The sequence below is a fragment of the Vulpes vulpes genome, chromosome 13 (genome assembly GCF_048418805.1).
Source record: "Vulpes vulpes isolate BD-2025 chromosome 13, VulVul3, whole genome shotgun sequence".
Taxonomy (NCBI): Eukaryota; Metazoa; Chordata; class Mammalia; order Carnivora; family Canidae; genus Vulpes; species Vulpes vulpes.
In genome coordinates, this window is record NC_132792.1 from 72067093 (window position 1) to 72093846 (window position 26754).

The 26754-nt window shown below is 36.4% G+C and overlaps 1 protein-coding gene across 14 annotated transcripts in view; it reads left to right on the plus strand.

The window, feature by feature from the left end:
- Positions 1 to 26754, plus strand: part of TMEM68 (transmembrane protein 68) — a 98048-nt gene that overhangs the window by 38649 nt on the left and 32645 nt on the right. For 9 of the 14 annotated variants that reach the window (XR_011996660.1, XR_003236937.2, XM_026011563.2 and 6 more), the window contains one exon: positions 6981 to 8513. The exons of 4 other annotated variants lie outside the window; for them this stretch is intronic. Coding sequence is in view for 7 of the 10 variants with exons in the window: in XM_026011563.2 (XP_025867348.1) it covers positions 6981 to 7085 (105 nt within the window). In the remaining 3 variants the exon portion in view is untranslated. Of the gene's footprint in view, positions 1 to 6980; positions 8514 to 26754 lie in introns of those variants that run through there. One more of the 14 variants, XR_011996659.1, reaches the window with a different exon arrangement.

Genomic DNA, 26754 nt, shown 5'->3' on the forward strand with positions numbered 1-26754 from the left:
CAATATAATAGAGGATACAGATGGACAACCAGGTAAAGAGATGACATAGGGGGAACAATGAGAGGGCCCCAGGTTCAGGGCCTCTGTGGAGTTGGGGTGTGTCACCCTCTTGGTGTGGATGGATTCACCCACCTGGAAGCTCCATGAACCTTGTATTATTGGGATTTTATGGGAGATGATGAGAGTCAGGCTGAAAATTCCAAGCTTCTAGTCATGGTTTGGTCTTTCTGGTGACCAGCCCTTACCCAGAAGCCATCCATGAGGCCAGTAAAACAAAAGATTTTTATCAGCCAGGAAATTATAAGGATTTCAGGAGTGCTCCATCAGGAACTGAAGTTGGAACCAAATGTTAGAACAAAAGATGCTTCTAGTGCCCTTACCACTTAGAAAACTGTAAGAGTTTCAAGAGCTCTATGTCAGGAACAAGGCCAAAGACCAATACGTATTTTCTATTATCTTATACTATGATCATTCTATTGTTAATTTTTCAAGGAATGTCATCCATACAGTTTCCTGTATTTGACCATGCCATTTTACATCCCTACCAGCAGTGCACAAGGGTTCCAATTTCTCTGCATCCTTGTCAACACTTGTTATTTTCTGTTTTGTATGTTGGTAGCCATCCTAATGGGTGTGAGCTTGTTGGCTATTTGTATATATTTTCGGGAGAAATGTGTGTTTAAGATGTTGGCTCATTTTTTTTAAATCGTATTTCATTTTTTTGTTGTAGAATTGTAGAAGTTCTATATATATTATAGATATTAACTGCTTACTAGATATATGATTTGCAAATATTTTCTCTCATTCCATAGGTTCCTTTTTACCCTGTTGATTGTTTCTTTTGTTGTATACAAGTTTTTGAGTTTGATGTAGAGCCATTTTTCTGTTTTGGCTTTGTTACCTGTTCTTTTGGTGTCATACTCAGGAAATTATTGCCAAATCCAGTGTCATAAAGTTTTTCTCTTATATTTTCTTCTAGGAGCTTTATAGTTTTAGGTCTTATGTTTAGCTTTTTAATCCAATTTGAGATAATTTTTGTTTATGATATAAGATAAGGTTTAACTTCATTCTTTTTAAACATGGATATCTAGTTTCCCATCACCATTTGATGAAGAGACTGCCTTTTCCCCATTGCATGGTCTTGGCACCCTTGTCAAAGATCATTTGCTATACATTCAAATGTGTTTTTCTGGGTTGTCTATCCTATTTCTTTGGTCTGTGTGTTTGTCTTTATGCCATTACCATACTGTTTTGATTTCTGTAGCTTTGTAATATGTTCTGAAATTGGAAAGTATGAGGCCTGGAACTTTCTTCTTCTCTTGGCTATTTAGAGTCCTTTGAAATTGCAAATGAATTTTAGGATTTTTTTTTCTATTTCTGCAAAAAATGCTATTGGGATTTTGATAAGGATTGCCTTGAATCTGTAGATAACCTTGGATAGAATGGACAGCTTAACAATATTAAATCTGTTAATCTATGAACACAGATGTCTTTCTATTATATTTGTGTGTTTAATTTTTTTAGCAATGTTTTATAATTTTCAATGTGTAAGACTTTCCTTTCTTTGTTTTTTTCTAAGTATTTTATTCTTTGTGATGCTATTGTCAATGAGATTGTTTTGTTTTGTTTTCAGATTGTTCATTGTTAAGCATGTACAAACACAACTGATTTGTGTGTGGATTTTATATCCTGCAGCTTTGCTGAATTCATTTATTCTGGTTTTTGTTTCCCTTTCCTTTTTGGTGGAATCTTTAGGGTTTCTATGTATAAAATCATGTTATCTGTGAACAGAGGTAATTTTACTTTTTTTTTTTTTTTTTTTTTTTTACTTTTTCCTTCTGTGGATAAGTCTGATTTAATCCTGTAGGGTAGACCTTATTGCTGTTCTACACATAAGAAAACTAGATGATTTATCAGTTTTGCTATGGTGTGTTTCGGTAACAAACAACCAATCTCAGAAGCTTAGGACAGTAAAGCTTACTTCTGGTTCATGTTTTATTTCTCCTGAGGTCCATGTCTTCTTTCTCCTTGGTTCAGGCTGATTCATGTGGGACGTTGCCATAATAAAGAAAATGTCAGGAGTGGAACCTTTTAAAGCTTCTGTTTGGATATAGCTCACTTATTCCCACTGACAGTTACACGGCCACACTGGACTTGACTGGAACAAGATCTGTATTCCTCCCATAAGATGGCCCAAAAGAGAGGGAATGAATTGCTATAATCTACTATACCTTACTGGGACTCAGCAAGACCAGGCACTTAGAAAAGGATATGCAGCTCAAACAGCTATAATGTGTATTAGATGAGACTTTTCAAATCAGGCAGCTGATATGTAGGAAGTTTCACAAAGGGAAAGGGAAAGAAACATTATATGCCTTATCTACGAACTTCATTCTTAGAAAAATTACCTCCAGGTTTCCTCCTGGTCCTTTAAATATATACTCACAGTTTATTGCCCTCCTGCATTCTGAAAACAAAACTCTGTGACACTCTTTGACAAGGTCAGGACATGCTCTCTTCCAGGAGAGATGCCTTACTGATAGCACTCCAGGAGCCTTACATCAGGGTGAGACTGTAACCAGTGACATTGCTTCTGCCCACACTCCCTTTAATGTTAATATAGCACATTTCTTTGCTTCCCCCCAACAGTGCATTCTCTTGTAGGGTAAAACCAATTCTGTTTTGTTCTTTTAAAATTTTTTCTCCCATGGGACGCCTGGGTGGCTAAGCAGTTAAGTGTCTGCCTTTGGCTCAGGTCGTGATCCCGGAGATCTGGGATCAAGTCCTACATCAGGCTCCCTGCATGGAGCCTGTCCCACATCAGGCTCCCCACATGGAGCCTGCTTCTCTCTCTGCCTATGTCTCTGCCTCTCTCTCTGTGTCTCTCATGAATAAATAAATAAAAATCTTTTAAAAAATTTAAAAAATTAAAATAAAATTTTTTCTCCCTATTAGGATTTAAATGGGCCAGAGATACTTAGGACCACTTTTTATAAATACTATGTATCTTTTGGAAAAAATAGAAGATAATAGAAGAGGAAAAAAACCCCTGGCGTGGAAGTATAAGGATCTGGTTATAATCCTTGTGCTACCACTAGGCAGCAGTGTCACTTTGGATAAGTATGTACTTCTCTAGTTCCAGGTTTCCTTATTTGTGGAATGGAGAAATTGAATTAGATGATCTCAGACATTTCTTTCAGGTCTCAAGTTAAATGAACCCTTATTTTCCTCAGTTAAGGAAAATGTGTTACTGATAGTTAAATTTTAGTGCCTTGATTTTTCATATGAGGGTTTTTCATATGAGAGCAACATTTTTCACATTCATGTTACTGGTACAATTAGATATTTTATATATTAAAATATATAAACATTACAACCAGATCAATTTAAACTAATTAAGAAAGGCAGTTTTTCTGAATCCTTGAAATACATCAGTATTTCATCAGTTACTGATGGTAACATCAGTTACCATCTCCAGTTATTTTATGAACTTTATTATCAGTACCTAAAGTAACAAGTAGTCTACCAAAGCACAGTAGAATTTCTTGGGGGAATTTATTTAAATACATAGTTGCCACATTCATATTCTTTATTATAAGTTGTCATTTATTGAACTAAAGTTTACTTGAAATAAAGAATACTTGAAATTTTTATTTGTGAATATATTGTCATGATTTTCCAGTCTTCGTTGTTAATAATGTAAGCATAAACTGTAAGATAATAATCCCTGGATTATCACAAATTCAAAATTACTAGCCTCCAAGTTAATGTGGAAATGAAACCTCATTTTAAAAATGGGTGATTTGATTGTGGGGAACCATTTTGTAAACACTATCTAAATCTTAATTAAAATATACTGTGCTAATGCAGACTGAACAGGGCAGTTGGGACATTTTCTGAAAGTTCCCTCAGTTTTAATCTATTGCTCTGTCTCCGTGTTTACAGTGTCTGTTTCTGTGTTCTCTTTAACTCTTTACAGTCTTAATCCACACATACATATAAATACAAGTTTATGTATACATATAACATATATATATGTGTGTGTGTGAGTGTGTATAGTTAAGGTGGAAAGAAGATGCAGAGAAGTAGATAGTCGTGAATGGTTATTTGGGAGGTGAAATGAATGGATGTTGCCAATGGATTAGCCATTGTGAGTGAGAGGCAGGAGTTGTTAAGGATGACTCCTAGGTTTTGACTTACTTGGCTAGATTCATGGTACTGTGATTTGCTGAAATGGGGAAGGAATTAAGGAAAGGCCGAAGTATGAGAGGGAAAGAATGTTAGGTTAGTCTTAAGCACATTGAATTTGAGGTGCCTTTATAACATTCAAGGAGGGGTGCCTGGATGGCTCAGTGGTTGAACACCTGCCTTTGGCTCAGGCCAGGATCCCAGGGTCCTGGGATCGAGTCCCACATCAAGCTCCCCACAGGGAACTGGCTTCTCCTTCTGCCTGTGTTTCTGCCTCTCTCTGTGTGTCTCCCATGAATAAGTAAATAAAATTTTTCAATTATGTATATATAACATTCAAGGGAAGTCATATTGAACATTTCTTTATGAAGCTGAGCAGGCTGGAGATAGAAATTCAAGAGTCATCAGCAAATGAAAGGTAATTAAAGTACTCTGAACCTTTGAAGAATAAGTCAGTGCCTGATTTTGGGATTAGAAATCTGCAAAGACGATTAAAAAGGGGCAGCCTGAAAGCTAGAAGAAAATCTAGCTTTTTCTCCAGTGTAAGAATTTCAGAAGCAAGATCAGTGGTGATTAAGAGGTCAAGTAGGATTAAAAGAATGTTACTGGGTTTGGTGACAGAAGGGTATTTTGGTGGTTTTGCAAGAGCTGTATTTCCTTAATGCATTGCCCTGGTTACATCTTCACCCCAAACCCTTCCTTGACACCTCAATTCATATTAAACAAAGTCTATACTTTTTCATTTGGTGTTTAGCGCCCTTCATGATTTAATTGAATTCTAATTTTAGAGCCTTGTACGCCAAGCTTCTGAACACATACCTGAAACTCCAGCCAAGCTCCCTAACTCACCATTCCTTAGGTAGTTGTTTTCCTGTGGTCTTTTTCCTCCTGCTCTTTCCTTCACTGTCACTAAAATCTTACTGGTCCTTGGAGACCCAGACCAAGCAATACCTTGTTCATGTGTCCTTACTTGTCATTACACTCCAAATGGGCTCTCAAGTCTGAACTTCCAAATGCTTTCTTATCACATCTCAGATGATAGATGCATCTTACAAATGATCTTACATTTTTATTGCTTTGTATTGATCCACTTACTAAGTTATGAGCTTGAGATAAGAGATTTATTTCGTTAATGTTATAGCTTCCAAAGCATCTAATGTTTTCTAAATAAATGAATAAAATTAAAAAAAAACATACTTCACAGAAAACAACTTATATTAGCCACTTTAGTACCTGAAGACATGGTTGCAGTTTCATTTTTACTTACAGTAAGTGTATGAAATAGTTCTTCTTTCACAAATGTGAGAACTTGTGGTTTAAAGAGGCATGTTTTTAAAATACATGTTTGGACCAGGGTTTATGAATTATATTTTAAAAGAGATACAGGCCAGCCCAGTTGGCTCACCGGTTTAGTGCCACCTTCAGTCCAGAGTGTGATCCTGGAGACCCGGGATTGAGTCCCATGTCAGGCTCCCTGCATGGAGCCTGCTTCTCCCTCTGTCTGTGTCTCTGCCTCTCTCTCTCTCTCTCTCTGAATAAATAAAATTAAAAAAAAATAAAAGAGATACAACTCAGAATCTTTTTTTTTTTTTTTTTTTTTTTTTTACTCAGAATCTTAACTATAGAGAACTAATGGATTATTACCAGAAGGGAGGTGGGTGGGGGGTTGGATGAAATTGGTGATGGGGATTAAGGAGTGTACTTGTGATGAGCACCAGGTAATGTATGGAAGTGACGAATCACTAAATTATACACCGGAAACTAAATTTTTTAAAAGATTTTATTTATTCGTGAGAGACACAGAGAGAGGCAGAGACATAGGCAGAGGGAGAAGCAGGCTCCCTGCAGGGAGCCCAATGTGGGACTCAATCCCGGGACTCCAGAATCATACACGCCCTGAGCCAAAGGCAAACGCTCAACCGCTGAGCCACCCAGGCATCCTCACCTGAAACTATTACACTATATGTTAACTAACTGGAATTTAAATTAAAACTTAAAAAAAAAGATGAAGATCTAATTTATGAAAGGACTCATTGAAAATCTAGCATCTAAAAGGAAGTGTGTATGCATGTACAAACATGTATAATGTGCGTGCACAAAAATTTTTTTAGATAGCCACACTGACCCAAAAGTAAATATTATTTATTTTTTATTTATTTATTTATTTTTTGTAAATATTATTTAAATTTGTCATGAGTTTAATGGGAAACATTATTTTAGATTTCTTTTCCATTACTGTGACTTAATTTAAATTCCTGTTGAACTGTCTAGAAATTGACGTAATGAACTAAAAGGCCTATCAGCTCGTTTACAGTTTTCCTCACTTTTTCCTCTTATACTGCCTGCTATAGTTGTTTGGGTGTGTAGTGATGAGAGAAAAATACACAAAAGTTTATTTATGGATAGAAAGAAGTAAAACTTCCTTTCCCATTTGCCCACTAGAAAATTTCCTACTACTTTTCTTCTTCTGATTTTTTTCCTTCAATTCCTTGTAGTGTTCATTGTATGCAAAGTACTGCTGTGCTCAGTGCTGGAGAAATATGAAGCTGTGTCTTAAGGAACGTGCAATCTGGTACAGAAAATAGCCGGGTAACATTAACTGTACTCCCAGCATAATAAAATCAGTATGAGGACTACACTGGGGGTGTTCTGAGAAGGAAATCATTCATTTTGAGGAAAGATGGCTAAATTAAGGAAGACTTTTTGAAAGTAGTATATTAAAATCTTTATAAAATAAATAATCTATTTTGAGAACTAAAAGAATAATGGCTTTTCTTTTGTTTTCTTAATAGACAAAGAATGCTGTTCAAGCTTTGATTGATAAACACCAAAGAATACCTGGAAACATTATGAGCGCTTTGTTAGAACGTTTTCATAAAAAACAAAAGACCAACTAGAAGACAATTTAATACATTTATATTAGTATGTTTGTGTTTGTTGTACTGTCCTTTAAATTTTGTAGGTTCTATCATTAGTATTTTTAAAGAAAATGTTAATAAGCATCTTTCACTGAACTTGTTTAAAATTGTATTGTTGATTTTGTTTTTGCAATCATGTCAAATTTAAATAGTAACTTATTACATGCCTAATAATTCAGAAAATGATCCTGTTTCTTTTTATAAATTCCTGATAATGTAATAATAAACATATAGATTTTAAAAACTAAGTTCATTAATAACAATTTAGGTTTACAAACATTCCTAAAGTAATGCATCTAATCTGATTCTGTTGCACTGAGCTTATTTTGCAACAGATTTTGCAAGGTGGCATAATTTAGTACAGACACTGAAGTTAGAGAAGAGATACTTTCATCTGCCCCTCATTCCTTTCATGACCTTGGGCAAATCATATAATGTTTTGGTGCCTCAACAATTCACTTTTTAAAAACAAGCTAATACTATGTTGAGGAATATTATTTTAAATTCTTTTTTTAAATTTTAAATTCTTTATGTTTGCTGTGATTGATAACTGTAGAACTGAAATTATTACTGAATTAAACAGTACCAAGAATTTTCAGTTTATTTATATATATTGGCCCACACAATGTTTAAATTATTTCTTTAGGTATGATGTCAAGTTGCCAAGCCCACGGAAAATATACATTGTTTTTCAAGTTGAACAAAAAAGAAATTAAGAAAAGTAAAATTTCTAATAATTATTTTTAGTATTCTATTTCTTAAGAATCAGTAGATAGACCATGTAGGGTGTGTTATGCATTGTCAGCTATGCAATGTGGCATTTAATAGTATAAGGTTAAAAATCACTGTTGTGCTCTGCATTTCATATGTTAGAAGCTGATTTTAGGCTGATAAAAGCAGAGCAAAAGAAAGTTCTGCTTTTGCTCAATACCATGGCTTATTTAGCTTGATTTTGCAATGAGTCAAATGGTTTATTGTTTCAATAAAAATATACTTGAATGATAAATTTATGTGAACACAAAGCTTTCTGAAAAATTAATGGCTTTCAATTTGTTGTCTCCTTGAAATCTGAATTTTAAAGGTATTTAAATGGAAGAGTACCAGAAATCAAATGCAGTATCTCCCTCTTCCTTTTTTAGATATTAAATTACTTGGATTTTTGTATAGATTTTTGTATAACAGGTATATATGTATGATGTGTTTAATGTATATAAAATTAAGCAACATAAAAATAAAGTAAATTGCAATTCATTTTCTTGTGAAATTGCATGTGACATTATCTTATTTTAAACTAATTTTTTGTTTTACTGTTTATTCATTTTTCACCCACAATCATATTCATCTCTCAGCCACAATGAGTAAACCTTACTTTCTAATGTAATAAATATATTTTAATTTCAATTTCAATGAAAAGAGTCAGTGATTATTTGCAGCTTCCCCCCCCCCCAGCAGTGAGCAGTGTGTTTCTTTGAAATCGATAATTATTTCCAGAATGAATAAATAAATGATTATAAAATGAATGAGAATAATGTTTTGGAGCAACTATTGGGTTTTAAAAATGAAAGAAAGAACAATATTCATTGTTGATGTAGCAAATGCTATTATTTTTTTACAGTATTTAAGTTTTACTGCTTTACTTAAAACTTTGTTTTGTTCTTCAATACTTGGACTAACTGCAAGTCGTCCTGTCTCGCTCAATACAAGATCTTTGTCTTTGCTATTTGAATTTAAGTGCCATTTACAAGAATGAGGGGATATGATCAAATATGGAAATATAAGTAATAATGGAAAGGGGATGTTCTTAACCCTTCTTGAAGGGAGTGTTCACAAGTCTTATGAAAGCTAGGGACTCTCCAGGAGCATGAACATGGCATACTTCTATGGGAAATCTTTCATATCCTTAAAAAAAAACACAAAAAACTTTTAACTTGAAACAATATCAAATTTACAGAAAAGTTACATAGTACTCACATATACCCTTCACTCAGATTGACCAATTGTTACATCACATTTGTTTTGTTCTCTTTACCCACCCCTCCTCCTCTCTGTCTCTCTCTATATAAAATACCTCTCTCTCTCTCTCTCTCTCTCTCCATATATATTTAAAATTTCTTCTCTTTTTTTTTTTTTACTTTTTTTTTTTTTTCTGAATCAACTGATAGTAAATTGCAGATACCATGCCCCTTACCTTTACACTTGCTTATAAGGCCATCCACTTATGGCACCACAGAGCAATGGTCAAAATCAGGACATTTATCATTGATATCTAGTATTATCCAATCTTACAGCTGGATTTAAATTTCACCAATTGTCTCAATATCCTTTTTATGTTTCTCTTGATGCATGGTTCATAGCAGGATCACATATTGCATTTAGTTTTCATATTTCTTTAGTAATCTTTAATCTGGAATGATTCCTTAGCCTTTGTCTTCAATGATACTGACATTTTTAGAGAAGACAATTTGTTTTGTAGATTCCCTTCACTCTGTTTTTCCCTGATATTTTTGCATAACTTGGTTCAGGTTATGCATTATTCCAGAAATACTACATAAATGATGCTGTGCTCTTTCAAGTGTTTCACATCAGGAGGCACATAATGTCGGTTTGTGTCATTAGCAAAGTGTAACTTTGATCACTTGGTTAAAATGGCCCTCACCAGGTTTCTTTCCTGTAAATTTGTCCTTTGTATTAAGTTTATGGAGAGATACTTTGAGACTATGTGAATACATTTCTTATCAAACTTTCACCCTCTAGTTTTAGCATCCTTTAGTTGACTATTTCCTGAAACAATTACTGCTATGGGGTTTTCAAAAATGTGATTTTCTAACGCTATTATTAGTTGGCATTCTACTATAAGAAAGAATTTTCCAATTTTTGCTTTCCCCACATACTTGATATTACCACTGTGGACTGTTAGAGTCATATTTTGTTCAAAGGAGTGTATATATATATATATATATATATATATATATATATATATATACTTTTGAATAATTTAAATATGAGACTTTTGAATAATTTAAATATGAGACCCTCTATAGCATTTATGAATCTTTGAAATAATAGATATTTACAAGGGTAAGTAGGATATGTTTTTGTAAATGATTATTATTTTTTAAATATATTTTTGTTGCCTTTTTATTGTAAAATACATAACAAAATCTGTCATATTAGCCCTTTTTAAGTATACAGTTCATTGGCATTAAATACATTTACAGTATTGTAGAACCATCACTACTATTCATTTCCAGAACTGTTCCATCATCCCAAACAATAATTCTGTCCTTTAAATAATAACTCTCCATTCCCTGCTTTGCCCAGCCCTTGGTAACATTATTCTACTTCTTTCTCTATGAATTTGCCTAATCTCTATATTTTATGTAAGTGGAGTTACCATATTTATTCTTTTGTGTCTGGCTTATTTCACTGAGCAAAATTATTTGGTGTCTTTTCTGACACCAGATGACATAGTTCCATTTCCAAATCTCAGACATCCACTGGGTTTCCTACAATTCCATTGAATTCTTTTTTCCCCTTTATTTTTAAAATTTTTATTTAAATTCAATTAATTAACATACAATGTATTGTTGGTTTCAGAGGTGGAGATCATGGTTCATCAGTCTTATGTAACACCCAGTGGTCATTACATCAAGTGCCCTCCTTAATGTCCATCACCCAGTTACCCCGTCTCCCCACCAACCTCCCCTCCAGTGACCCTCAGTTTGTTTCTTATGATTAAGAGTCTCATGGTTTGTCTCCCTCTCTAGTTTCATCTTTATTTTTCCCTCCCTTCCCCTATGATCCTATGTTTTGTTTCTTAAATTCCACATATGAGTGAGATCATATGATAATTTCTGACACTAACTATTGGAGTGAGGTAACACAGACCCTACAAGGTAAGGCTTAGTCCCCTAAGACTGTTCCTGCTTCATGCCAGTTGCAAATAGGGCCTCCAGGCTACCCCCACTTCTGCCTCTGCTTGGCCTACTACAAATTTGGAGATTTCCATGACCTCGCATATTACCCTCCTCAGGTTGGATAATTCATAGAATAACTCACAGAACTCAGGAGAATGCCATACTTACAGTTTTATTATAAAGGATGCAACTCAGCAACAACCAAATGGAAGAGGGCAAGGTATGGGAATACGGATTGTGTCAAAACTTCCTATTCTTTCTGTGTGTTCCACCTTTCCAGCATATGATGTGTTCACCAACCCAGAAGACTCCCCTAAACCATCTTCATGTCATTCATTGACTTGGCCACTGGTAGGCCTCTCTTCTCCCTGGAGGTTGGGGATGAGGCTGAAAGTTCTAAACCCTCTAATCACATAGTTTTCCTGATAACTAGCTCCATCCGGAAGCTATCGAGCCTTTCCCCACCATACCCAACTAGGAAGCATTAGCATAAGACAGGTATTCCTATCACTCAGAAAATTACCAGGATTTTAGGAGCTCAATGCCGGGAGCTAGGAACAAAGACTATATATATGCATATTTTATCACACAATAATGTTTCCAAGGTTCATTCACGTAGCATGTATCAGAATTTCATTTCTTTTTATGGCTGCAAAATATTCAGCCATATTTTATGTATGTCCATAACACATTTTGTTTATCCAAAGTATTGTTTCTACCCTTTGGCTATTGTGAATACTGTTCTTATGAATTGGTGTACTAGTATCTGTTTGAGTCTCTGCTTTCAGTTCTTTTTGATATATACCTAGGAATGGAATTGCTGGGTCATGGTAATTCCATATTTAACTCTGAAGAGCCACCAAACTGATTTCCACAGACTACCATTTTATATTCCCGATAGCAATGTACCAGGATTCCATTTTCTCCATATCCTCACTAATACTTGTTATTTCCAATTTTTTGGGAAATAACTATCCAAATGGTATCTTATTGTGGTTTTGATTTGCATTTCCCTGATGACATGATTTTGAACATTTTTTCATTTGCTTGTTGGCCATTTGCATATTGTCTTTGGAGAAATGTCTATTCAAGTCCGGTTTTTGTTTTTTAGAGTTCTTTATGTATTCTGCTTATTAATCCCTTATCAGTTATATGATTTGCAAATATTTGATCCTATTCTGTGGGTTGTGTTTTTAGTCTCTTGATAGTGTCCTCTGTGGAACAAAGTTTTTAATTTTGTTAAGATCTAGGGGTGCCTGGGTGGCTCAGTCACTTGGGCCTCTGGCTCTTGATTTCAGCTCAAGTCATGATCTCAGAATCATGGGATTGGGCCCCATGTTGGGCTCTACACTCAGCAGAGAATCTGCTTGCGATTCTCTTTCTCTCCCTCTCCCTCTGCCCCTCTACCCATCTCTAGAATGGATAATAAATCTTTAAAACAATTTTTTGTGGAGATCTAACGTATCTACTTTTTCTTCTGTTGCTTGTGTTTTGGTATCATATACAAGAAATCATTGCCAAATCCAATATGAAGTTTTGCCCTATTTTTTCTTCTAATTTTAGTTCTTAAGTTTAGATCTTTAACCCATTTTAAGTTAATTTTTCTGTCTGGTGTCAAATTTATACTTTGCATGTGGATGTCCAGTTTTCCAGAACCATTTGTTGAAAAGATTGTCCTCTCCATATGTGGTCTTGGCACCGTTCTCAAAAATCAACTAGTCATAAATGCAAATGTTTATTTCTGGACTCTCTATTCTATTCCATTGGTCTATATGTCTATCCATATGCCAGTACCACTGTTTTGATTACTGTAACTTTGTAATAAGCTCTGAAATCTAGAAGTATGAGTCCTCTTTGTTCTTTTTAAAGATTGTTTTGTTTATTTGGAATCATTTGAGATTCCATATGAATTTTAGGATGGGTTTTCCTGTGGGGTTTTTTTTATAATAAATTTATTTCTTATTGGTGTTCAATTTACCAACATACAGAATAACACCCAGTGCTCATCCTGTGGGGTTTTGATAAAGATTGTATTCAATCCATACATTGCTTTGGGAAGTATTGTCATCTTCACAATATTAAGTATCCAATGAACAGGATACTTTGCATTTATTTATATCATCTTGGATTTCTTTGAGCAATGTTTTATAGTTTTGAATGTTCAAGTCTTTTGCGTTTTATTCTTTTATTCTATTTTAAACAATTGCTTTCTTAATTTACTTTTCAGTTGTTCATTCTTAATGTACAGAAATACAAGTGCCTTCTGCATGATGGTTTGGCTTGTCAACTTTGCTGAATTCATCTATTATCTTTAACAGTTGTTGTTTTTTTTTTTTTTTTTTGGTGGAAACTTACAGTTGTCTGTATATGAATTCATGTCATCTGCAAACAGATAATTTTACATCCTCCTTTCCAATTTGGATATCTTTTATTTCTTTTTCTTGCCTAATTACTCTGATTAGAACTTCTGACAGTATGCTGAATACATGTGGTAGAAGTGTGCATTTTTGTCTTTATATGATTATTTTTCATGTTCAAAGATGAAAGAATAGATGTGAATCTTCTATCTCTTTCATGTTGTTTGTTGATTTCTAAACATCAGGCTGGTTTGTCTTATTAGGGTTATTTTGAATTCTGGGTGGCTTTATGAACATAATTCTATATCTGTAAAACATTTGTTCTGTCTTGGTCATTCCATTTAATTTACTCTACAGAAGCTATTTACTTGTCCTATTCTTAACTCTTCTCTAATATGTACTGCCATCCAAAAGTATTGAAAACCAAGTACTCATTTATTCAAATGAGTAATTCAATTCAAATCAGACTTATTTATTCAAAACCTTTATTTAAACTCCATGTTTAACATTATTTCCCCATTTAGGACTATTGTAGGTAAAAGAACACATTCATCAACTGGCAAGCAAAATTGAATTCCAAGCAGAAACTCCCACTTTTAAAATTTGGTTGTCAATATATTATCTTTTACAAGTCAAAAATGACACTAAACTCTGTAACTCTAAATCAGAAGACACTCTTTTCTCAAAAAGCAACATACTGTTTGTCCTTCCTCAAAAATTCTGTAACAGGAAACTGTCTTTGGCTTTTTCTGGATCAACAAAGGAAGAAAAAGGATTCTCAATAAAATGTATATAACAAAAGCTTCGTAAGTTTCTGACATTGAAATTGGGCTTGTCTTGGTATCTGTTAAATTGTGGAAGTAAAAACACACTCATATTTTTAAAATCTAATTTTCATTATGTCAAAGTAGTACATGTGCTGAATAAAACTTATAAGGAACAGTAGCAGTTCTCTATCCTCTCTTTCCCCTCACCTCCCATATCCTATTCTAGACACAAACCCTTTCAGTTATAGCTACTTTTGCTAATTACTTCTAACTAACATGGTCATATACCACTACTTCTAGATTTATCTGCTGATTTTCCTGTGGATTTCCTACTAAGAAAGCTGACGATTTAATTCGTTTTTCCACTGCTTCCCATACCTCTCCTATTCCCATTCTACCAATAGATTTATCACAACTTTGGATAAAATTAGGATCCAGTGTTATTTGCAACTATGCAAATCTGTTTACAGCTTAGCCATATATGTATCATGATTACATTTCCTTTTTTGAACAGCCTTCTCACTTGCCCTGCTGAATTAGTAATTATTTCACTTTCTATTTGGTTAATTTTCCACTGGCCCTAATAGTTCTTCCCCAACTACAAAGTTGTTAAAAAGTCAAAACAATGTTACGGTGATGCACATCAGCCAGTCTGTCTGCTGCACTCTACCTCTGCTGGAGACTTCTGTACATGTGTTGCAGTCTGGCATAGTTTCTCTCTGATCCTGCTGTGGCATCCTAACAAATCCTCTCACTTCTCTCTCTTGGATTCCTGCTTTCTGGATCCCATTCTTCCTTTTTCTTGGTTTAAGCTCAGTTTTGGTGGGACACATCCTCCAGTAGTTTCCTGAGAAAGGTTGCATGAGACACACATGTTTAAGCTTTTGAGCAGCTTCACATTTGTTTGGTAGATTACCTGGAGGTAGAATTCTATGATTGAAATCATTGTCAGAATTGTTTTTTTTTAATGTGAGGCTTGAATTCTTGAACCCAAGATCAAGACCTGAGCTGATATCAAGAGTTGGACACTTAACTTGACTGGGCTATGTAGGTGCCTCCATTCTCAGAATTTCTGAATCATTTTCTATTATCTTCTAGTGTCTATTGCTTATCTAAGATAGTTGGTATTTTGGTTGTGTTTTCTGTGGGACCTGTTCTCTCTGGTAGTTTTACTTTATCCCAAGTCTCCTGAAATTTGTTGATACTTGTTTAGCTCTTTATTCTTTGAGCTGAGTATTTGGTGGTTTTTTTCTTTCTTTCTTTTTACCTTTTTTTTTTTAATTAGAATTTTAAAGATTTACTCTCGTAGGAATTTTCAAATATGCAATACAGTATTGTTAACTCTAGTCAACATGCTGTACATTGCATCCCCAGGATTTATTTATTTTATAATTGAAAGTTTGTACCCTTTGACTCCCTTGACCCATTTTGCCCATCTCCTTAACCTCTGCCTCTGGAAACTATCAGTCTGTTCTCTATATCTATGAACTTGGTTTTGTTTGTTTTTAAATTACACGTGTAAGTGATATCTTAGGCTATTTCTCTTTCTCTGACTAATTTCACATAACATAATGTCCTCAGGGTCCATCCATGTTACACAAATGGCAAGATTTTTTTATGACTGAGTAATATTAGACACACACACACCATATCTTCTTTATCCATTCATCTGTCAATGGGCACTTACATTATTTGCAAATTTTGCCTATTATAAATAATGCTTCAATGTACACCAGGATGCAGATGTCTTTTTGAGTTAGTGTTTTCATTTTGTTCAGATAGATAGCCAGAAGTGGGATTGCTAGATCATATGGTAGTTCAATATTTAATTTTTGGAGGAACACCCATATTGTTTTTATAGGGGCTGCATCAATTTACATTTCCACCAACGGTGCACAATGGTTCCTTTTTCTCTACTTCACCAGGATTTGTTATCTCTTATCTTTTTGATAGCAGTCATTCTAACAGGTGTGAGGTATCTCATTGTGGTTTGTTGAGCATCTTTTTATGTACCTGTTGGCAACCTGTGTGTTTTCTTTGAAAAAATGGCTATTAAAATCCTCTGCTCAGTCTTCAATTGGACTGGTTTTGTTTTTGTTTGCTGTTGAATTGTATGAGTTCTTTATATGTTTTGGATATTGACCCCTTATCAGATACGTGATTTGCAAATATTTTCTCTCATTCAGTAGGTTGTCTTTTTATTTTGTTGATGGTTTTCTTTGCTGTGCAGAAGCTGCCTAATTTGATGAGTTCCACTTGTTTATTATTGCTAGTATTGTCCTTGCTTTTGATGTCAAATCTTGAAAAGTTGTCACTAAGACTGATGTCAAGGAGCTTACTGCCTATGTTTTCTTCCAAGAGTTTAGTGATTTCAGATCTTACATTCAAGTCTTCCATTACTTTTGAGATAATTTTTGTGTGTGGTATAAACTAGTGGTCTGGTTTCATTGTTTTGCATATGTCTGTCCAGTGTTCCCACTGACACTTATTCTGGAGACTGAGGGAATTGTTTGTTTTTCTGTGCAAATCAAAGAAATGGACCAATATTTGTGTCTAGGCAAGTTAGGGGCAGTGCCAGATGAGCTCATTGGGGCCTTCTACACAATTCTTGAACTGGACAAATCCAACAGAAGCTAGGGTCTGGAGACCATGACATCCAAATAAACTTTATGCTCCTGAGACTCTGCAGAATTTGGTCTTTCTTGATTTTCCCAGCAACTCTGTAAGATATTCCTATTTTAACCTCAGGAAATTGAGGTTTAGAGTTTATACAACTTGCTGAAGTTCACAAAAGGAAATGTCAGAATTGAGATTTGAACCTGCCAAGTCCCTTCTCATGCCTATTGCTATGCTTCCACATCCTCTATGATCTTTGTTTAATATTTCTTTTTAAACACAACATCTGGAGTTGATACTGTGGTTCCGATATGACCAGAATTGAATACAATAAAGCTATTCTTTCTTTTAACTGCTCTTATCAATGAGCTCAAGATTAACCATCTGATACATTTTACATTGACCATCTGATCCATTTGGCTCATATTAAATTTATTATCAATACAAAAATCACAGCCTTTTCACAAGAACTGTTTTAAAGCCACATATCATCTGCAAAAGGAAGGTGAGATAAGAATTTATTTCCCTGAATCAGACATGGTTGATTATCTATCCAGGATCCATTCCTTCCTTCCTTTCTTCTTCCAAAAAAGAACCCTAACTTTATTCATGTATCCACCCCTTTTCCAGGAAGTTCGTGTATCTCAGGGAATTCTGACCCCACTTGCAATTCCTAAGATGGCCCAATCTGTCTAAAGATGATCTTATGTCCTTGATCTGTTAATAACTTTGACCTGGGAGATGGAAGTAGAAGTGAGCCAGGGACTTTGGGAAAATTCTTTCTCATTTTTTTGGGTGGGGTCTTGGAAATGACCCTTTCTCTCTTTGTCTGGATTTATTGTCTGGATCCAGTGAGCCCTGGATCTTCTGTGAGGTTGTCACTTTCAGCCTGGGAAGAAGCCAACCTCACTGGAGGCCAAGGAGAAAGATTTACAGGAAAATAGAGATGGAGCCATTAGACTAAGTCAATCCTCAAAGACATCCTAAAGACATCCTACCTCTGGACTTCCAGTTATATGAGCCAATTACTTTCTCTTGTGTTTAAATCTTTAAATTGAATTTTTTTATTACCTGTAATTTATGTATCCTGACGGATGTGGGGTTCAAATGATATAACATGTGATTTGTTACATACTAGTTTCTTTTCTCTAATACTAGAGAGTAGCCTGATGTGGTCATCACATGTAAGAGCTTTGTGTTTCAAGGTTCTCAGTATCCTGGGTCTACCTCCTCCCAGTCAAGTGACCTTGGGTAGAATTACTTACGCTCCCAAACCAAAGTTCGCCTCTATGAAAAGCAAGGGTCATAAAAGCTCCTATCTCACAGGTTTGCTGAGAGGATCAATGATGAAATCATCCTTGTAAAGGGGTTTAGTACTTTGTGGTATCTGGTTGCATAGTATAGACAGTACAAAGCGTAAGGCCTGCCTCATGATAAGTACTTGGTACTCAGTAAGTATCTGCCATCATTATTTACTTTCCTGGTGTGTATATGTGCAATTTAACTGTGGAATCTTTATTAAATATTTCATATGTATCCCTGCTAAATTTTATATTCTCTATTTCACCCTATCATTCCAAGTTGTAATGATCTCTCTGACTCTTTCATCAACGTACTGATATTTCTTTCTTTTTTATACATTATACATTTTAATTCTACCCCTAAGTGTTCTATAAATATGGCTGAAACCAGCAGCTCAAAGAATTTAATAACTTGCTAGCAAATTGCTGATCCATCAACAAAAGTCCTTGATTTTTCCACAATTACCACCACTGTCTCCAATCTCAGCCCTGCTCCTGGCCCAAGAGGGCTGCAGGCAATCTTCCTTGGTGTTGTGGAGACTCAGTGGGTACTGTGGTGCACCACCATCCTCCTGCAGACAGAGGTGCTTTCCCCTCAGTTGATGAAGGCTCAGAGCTGGGTGTCTCTCCTGGAATTGCCCTCTGTTGAAAGGGCTGCAGCATTACCCATAGGTACATCCCTCCCCAGGCACTAGCTCACCTCCAGTGACTAGCCCATGGTGGGAAAAAGATAGACCTTGTCTCTGTCTCAATTCAGGATGTCTCTAAAAGGCCACTCCAGCTCCAGGCCTCTCCATGGAGTTGGTGGCAATATCTTCCAATTGCACAGTAGTTCACCACCTTCTCCTGCCTGTCCTGAACCTCATGGTCCAGAGACCATAGCCCTTTGCATGCTATTTCTAGCTCTGACCATGCTCCTCAGACCCTAGTTCTGATCATGGAGTTCTCAACTCTGAATTTTTTGTCATTTCTCATCTTCAGTCCTGGGTACCTGTGAATCTTCTGCCCACCCATCTGCTGGAGCTGTGAGTATTGCCTGCTCCTAGGCTCCTGGGTTTAATATATGGTTCTCCTAGATCTCTTGATAAATTAACTTTCTCCAAGAAAGAATCAAAATTAGTGTGGTATGACTTGTTAGCAAATCAACACTAGTTTTAGCTGTTTATCTCTTCCTTTTCTAAGTGATTACAAAACACCTTCTTGATCAATAGAGCTAGAATTGTCTTAAGCAGGGTGTCTATGAGTTAAAACAATTCACTCGGCTTTCAATATCTGCATTTTCTTTCATTATGAGTCTGCTGTTCTCAGAATCCACCTCTGCCCCCTCTTTAAAATTAGGACATTCATTCATTCAAGTTCCTCCTGAAGATTTTGGTCCCTATACTCCTGTTCAAAATTCCTTGGATATTAGTAATTATAAATTCTAATTCATCTGGATCTGGAGATTTGAAAAATCAAAAGCAGTGAGGAATTATCATGTTTTGACCAGCATATTTAAAGCCTCAAGTCTTTGAAGAGAACTTATTTATATTTCTAGTTTTGAGATATTTTCTAATGAAGAAGACCATATCTAAGTTAAAAGTGAATGCTTTTGCTGTGCTATTAAAAGTTTTGCTTTGTTATTGAATGTTTTAAATTTGTTTCTTACTATTCTGTTAGGAAACAGTTTAGTACTCACATCATGGGTATTTGCGATGTGCTAAATTCTTTACAGATATGACTTATTTCTACCAATCCTAGGAAATAGAAATTATGATCTCTATTATAAAATATATGAAATGGTCACATTTCTATGGAGAAATAGAAATGTAAGCCCCCTGCAGAGATTAAGGAACTTGCTCATGGTCATGTCACAATTGGGAACAGAAGAGAGAATCCATCCCCAGCTCTCCCATGTCCACACCAGAGCCTGTCCCTTTCCCCTTCCATACACCGCTCCTCACTGGGCCATGGCCCCACACATAGGTCTGTCCTTCCCTTGGTGCTACTTAAAAAGCTCCCTTGTTGTCTGTGATGGTTAATTTTGTGTATCAACTTAACTAAGCCACAAGATACCCAGATATTTGGTAACATTATTCTGGGTATGTCTGTGAGGTTGTGTCTGGAGGAGATTAATGTTGGAATTGGTAGATGGAATAAAGAATATGGCCTTCCCTAATATGAGTGGGTATTATTCAGTTTGTTGGAGGCTTGAATAGAAAGGGAAAAAAGGAGGGGTAAAAAAAAGAATTTGCTTTCTGCCTTTTTTTGTGCTGGGACAAAGGTCTTCTGAAATAGGTCTGGGAGTTACACCAGTGACAGGTGGCAGATCACAAGAGTTCTCACCCTCTATAATCATAGGAACCAATTTCCAATAATAAATCTCCTGACATGAGTCTATATCTCCTATTGGTTCTGTTTCTCTGGAGAACCCTAATATGTTGTTCTCATTTGCTACTTCAGCCTGGAATGCCAATCTAGAGTTTCATGTCATGCCATTCTAGAACTTGTTCTTGGACATTTGGCATTTCTTTCATCTTTCATAAGTATCTGTTAAAACTTAAGATTACCAGATGGTAATTTGGGTAACTACAAGGATTTTGATGTGTACCTTCCATTTCTTCATCCTTCAGTAGTGTTGCTATTGTGAAGATTTACATTTTTCGTCTCTCCTTCTTTTTGAGTCATCTTCCTTTTGTAGAATCTCCAGATACAGAAATGTGTCTATTTTTATCTTAAGTCAAGAATGTCTGTGTTCAGAATTCCTTTGCTTAGCTTTTAAGGTATTATGGCTTTTTACCTTTCCAACCAGTTCTGTTGTTCACAATTGAGATAGAGTAACAATTTTTCGTATTCTTCTTTCTACTGAATGTGGGATGTAATTAACTTCAAGGCAAGTCAAGATTTACAAATTGCACTTTGTTTGTTTCTTCTTGGTCCAGTGAGATTCGTAGCATCAGTTTTCATATTTCATTGACTCCTGTCCATTTTGGAAGGGAGTTGTGGAGTTTTTTTGTTGTTGTTGTTTTCCTCCTTTACTTGAACCTTCTTGCTTTCTAAAATCTCCTCTTTCATTCTCTATTACTTTTGAGCTCTTGGTGTTTTTTTCCCCTAATACTGCAAAGTGTACCTTTTTGTTAAAAAAAAAAGTAGCCATAAATGCACAAGGGAAATAAAAATAAATCAGGAGCAAATTTTGATAGCACAATTCCTTCAAGTTGTCAAGGTGACATATTTGTATTCTAGTTCACATTAGTTTTCTCTAAGTCTTTAGTGCTAAGAACAAGTACTATTTCTTTTAAGAAACTTATCCACCCTTAGCATATCTCCTACAAACTTTATCCTTCAAATAAATATTTATGGTTGGTGGCATTAAATAAAAATGAAATGTACCCTCTTCCTCTGATTTTTCTGAAGTTAAACAAGATCCCCCTTGATGAGTGTTTGAGTGACATTCCTGGTTACCTGGTGCCCTGGTGCCCAGTTCTAGAATGATGATTTATAAGAGTATTTTTACTTCTATTTTAAAATTGACCCACACTTCACTCTTTCTGATGTACTGTTGTCTGGGCTTTGAAAGCATCACTGAGTACCCACCATCACAATTGAGATACAGAACTGTTGTGTCACCCACCCCCAAAATTAATGCATGTGCCACTTTTGTAGTCAACCCTTCTCCAACTTCATCCCCTGGTAACTACTAGTCTGCTTTTCATCCCTAAAGATTTGCCTTTTCCAGAATGTCAAATCAATGGAATCATACACTAGATAGCACTTGAGGTTTGGCCTCTTTCATTTACCATAATAGAGATTTGAGATTCATCTATGTCATTACATGTATTTCTAGTTGGTTCCTTTTTCTTGCTGAGCATTATTCCATTGTATGGATGTACCATAATATGTCTAATTGTTCCACAGCAGGGGGGCATTGGAGTTTGTTCGGTTGCTGGCTATTGCAAATAAAGCTGCTATAAATATTTTTGTACAAGTCTTAGGTGAGCACAGTTTCTCAATTCACTTGGATAAATACCTAGGAATGAAATTGCTGTGTGTGTTAGTTTCATAGGATTTCTGCAACAAATTACCACAAATTTTGTGGCTTAAAACAATGGAAGTGGATTCCCCCACAATTCTAAAGGCCAGAAGTCCAAAATTAAGGAGTCAGCAAGACCACATGAAGGAAGAATCAGTTCCTTGCCTCTTTTAATTTTTGGTATTTGCCAACGTCCTTGGTTTGTGGCCACATGGCTCTGATCTCCATCTCTGTCTTCATATTGCCCTTGCCTCTGCCTTCTTTGCATGATCATGTTTCAGCATGTTGGCCTTTGATGCCAGGTGACAAAGAAACACATTTAGTCTGAGTGCACACAGCTCCTCTCTGAGGCTTATCGATGGAACAGAGGATGTATGGGGAATCCAGGTTGCACTCTAGGGATATTTATTTTTATGAGTGTATCTTCAGTCCTGCTACTTCATTCTGGGTTCTCTCTCTTTCTCTTTTGGCTCTATCAGGGTTCTTGGTTGCAAACAATGGAAACTAATTCTGGTAAACTTAAGCAGAAGAACACTTTTTGTGAGGGTATTGGATACCTTGCATTTTCGATGGAAAGTCTACCTTCCTGGACTTCAAAGATGCATAGTCACTGAAAGAACCTACTAAGGACACTCTTGCTCTTGAGCTCCTGCTCCGTGTCCCAGGCTTCTTGTCTCTACCACCCATGTCAAGAATAATTTCTGCCTCATCACTTTTACATTATCTCTCAATATTCAAAGCTCTAGGCAGAAGCATCTTATTGACTCAGTCAGGACTTGCAAACATGCTTTAGCTGTGAGGTAGCTGAGAAGAAATTATAACTGTCCCTTCACATTAGCTACCCTACTGGGAGCATCCTGTTCCCACAAATTTGTTTTTTTCCAAAATAGGAAATGTGTTTAGCTTCTAGATAGCGAAAACAAAACGAAACTCACAAATGTTTGCTACAAATATTACAGAGTATTACCTGGGTGGCCCGTGGATTAAGTGTCTGACTCTTGATTTGGGCTTAGGTCATGATCTCATGGGTCATGGGCTTGAGCGCACAATCAGGCTCCATACTGGGCATGGAGCCTGCTTGGGATTATCGCTCTGCCCCTCCCTCCGCCCACCCTTGCCCTTATCCCCCCAACCCTGCTTGTGCACTTTTTCTTTTCCTCTCTCAAAAAACAACAAAAAAGCTATAGATTTCCTTTAGTAATTTTTTTTTAAGTTTCAGTAGGAATGACTGTATTTCTTCTACTTCTAGACCCATAGAGGATGAATTTGTCTTACTTTTAATTTCTATTACTGTTTTCTTTTGGAACTGAGGAGGAAACATAAACCTTGACCTCACAGCATTATCTTGACCAGAACTTCTTACACTGCCCAGATACTTTAGCTAATGCCTATCACTTGGTGAGCCCTTGTTCCCTTGTTTACTATATAAAAAATGTCATAACCTAAGTTACCTCATAGTTTTTAAAAACAAACAAACAAACAAAAAAGGTTGGGCCAATGGTAAAGAAATTGTTGAAGCATACCCAGTTGGCATGTGGCTCTATAATAGATTTGAAACCTTGTCCTACTTCTCAGACCCTCTTAACTTCCTCCTCTCTCTCACTTCTTTGGTTGGCCCACTGCTTGCACCATGTTGGCCTACCACTTTTGGACTTTGTTAACACTCTACACAGAAGAATATGGCATTTGCTTTTCTGAGTGGCTGCCAGTGGGTGGATTGGCATCCATGATCAATGGGTGATACTACCAGGGCATGCGAGGGAATTAGTTCTCCTTGAGGTGAATACCAGCAAGGGGGAGCCAAGTGATGAGTGGAAGTGAGGCCTGTGCATTCCTGCATTCCCTTCCTTTCTCTCTGTGGTGGACTACTCTTTACAACCCTTCTGGAAAATGATAAGTAGTGAATAAACATACTGCAGAGCAACCTGCTGTTTTTCATTGTCACTGAATGAAAAACAGCTTGAGCAGTAATACTAACACTTCCCATTATGCTGTGTCACGGTTCTGCTAGCCTTACCTCTCTTTTTTACTTTACCATCGCTGTCCTCGGCTTGCATTTCCTAAATAGAGTATTGGCATCTTAATCCTTGCTTCAGGCTCTGCTTTCTGGAGGATGGAGGCTAAAAGCAAGACATGGATTTTAAGACAACAACTCTCAGTGGACTTACTCTGTCCACAGCTACTGAATGTGACAGGTATAAGGCTCATTTCCATATCCGTCGCATTCTGAGAATCCAGGGAAGAAGTAGGGAATTTGTCTCTTACTCCTAACAGAAATTCTAGACAAATCCAATCTTCCATAGCATACAGTTTTGATGCTATAAGTTTATAAATCTGAGCAGCAATGATTTATAAAGCTATGCTTCTGGTACAAAAGTCAGAAGCAGGGAGAGAGGTGGGGTTTTAATAATACCAAGCAGATCAAGAATAATATAAATAACTATGAACTGGCCGGAATTAGGGATAGACAGTCCAGCGTGAGCACCAGGAGTAGGGAGTCCAAGAAGGCTTGTGCTTTATCAGTCCTCATCACGTTTCCATTGGAAAACTGAAACACATTAGCAGACTCACAAAGACTAACCGAAAAGTGTCTTCTGTACAATAATCATCTCTCATCATTTGAACAATAATTCTGCCTTCTGTTAATGATTTTATTATTCTAGCATTTCTTGATTTATTTAAAAAAGTCTAACCTGAAGCATTGAATGAAGTATATTGAATGAGGAATAATGAACCTTTAGAGAAATCATTGAACTCATTTAACAACATTTAACAACAACACAATTTATAGGTATTCCTCATTGAAAATAAACATAGTGATTTGAAGGGGCACATGCATCCCAATGTTTATAGCAGCAATGTCCACTCTAGCCAAAATATGGAAAAAGCCCAGATGTTCATCGACAGATGAATTGATAAAGAAAATGTGGTATATATATACAATATTACTCAGCCATCAAAAAGAATGCAATCTTAAAAAAAAAAAAAGAATGCAATCTTGCCATTTGCAATGATGTGGATGGAACTAGAGAGCATTACACTAAGTGAAATAAGTCAGTCAGAGAAAGACAAATGCCATATGATTTCACTCATATGTGGTATTTAAGAAACAAAACAGATGAACATAGGGGAAGGGAGGGAAAAATAAAATAAGATGAAAATAGAGAGGAAGGCAAACCATAAGAGATACTAAATTCTAGGAAACAAACTGAGGGTTGCTGGAGGGGAGGTGGGGGGATGGGGTAACTAGGTGATGGGGATCAAGGAGGGCATTTGATGTCATAAACATTGGGTGTTGTATGCAAATGACGAATCACTAAATTCTACCCCAGAAATTAATAATACAATAAAGGCTAACAAACTGAATTTAAATAAAGAATTAAAAAAGAAAGAAAATAATCCATTCTTAACAAAACAAAGACTACTGTCCTTCCAGATTTTTATTTCTCTAAACTCCTCTTGGACTTTCAACTACTGTCACGTAAGTTAATTAAATACGATGCCAGCTTTCCCTGCCTTCTCATTGTTTTCTCGTATCCATCTTAGCTACTAAGTGGGATATAAACCTATTCAGGACTATGACTCTACTTTCTTTGTGTCCTTCAGGGCTTAAAGCAAAGCTTGGGTGCTTGGATGCTTAATAACTACCTGCTGATTAAAAACTTATACAATGAATAAACGATCACCACAAAATTTGGAACCTCAATATATGACTTAGCATGAGTTAGTCTGCATGTGACAGAAAACCTCAAACAGCAGTTGCTTCAAAACATTGGAAGTTTGTCTTTCACCTAAAAGAAATCCATGCCCTGGACCCTTCCAATTTTTTTTAAAGGTTTTATTTATTCATGAAAGACATAGAGAGAGAGGCAGAGACACAGGTAGAGGGAGAGGCAGGCTCCCTGCAGGGAGCCCGATGTGGCTCTCCATCCTGGGTCTCCAGGATCATGCCCTGGGCCGAAGGCAAGCGTTAAACCACTGAGCCACCCCGGCTGCCCTGGACCTTCCATTTTTATCTGCTGTTGGCCTTGAGTTGGGTCATGATCCATGATGTGGTCTGGGCTCACATTGCAGTCCAGGCCACAGAAGGAGGGTGGGCAGAAGATGGCTCTGCTTCCCTCCCTCTGAGTTCCTGGAATTCTTCACATAGTACTAGTTTACATTTCAACACCCAACACTTACTCAGACAACTACATCTATCCACAAGAGAGGCTGGTGGCAATGTGCCCAGCTACAAACTGAGGTTCCTATTCCTGAAGAAGAAGAAAGGACACCAGGAAGCAGAAAGCACCCTTCGCTACAGCCACCTTGATGAAATCATGAGGAGGGAAAAAGTGCCATTTGAGTGTGGACTTGCAGCTATGCTCCGCTTCTCCTGGCAGACCCTCAGACTCAAGAAGGAGGGGGCCGCAGTTTGGAAACGGTGGAGGGAATCCTCAGAAATAAGGGGTTTTCCTCGCTCTGGGGAAGAATGTAAACTGAAGCATACAGTCTGGTGCAAGTCTGACCTGGGTTCAACTGAATAAGGCAGGGAAATCAAGTCCGGTTCTCAACTCAGGACCCAGAGATTTGGAGTAGTCCACGCTAGTTATTTAAGAGGCCATTGAGAGATATGGGGTGAGTGAAGAGGCTGCCATCAGAGGAGCCAAGGGGAAAAGGAGGCAACAAACAGGCTCTG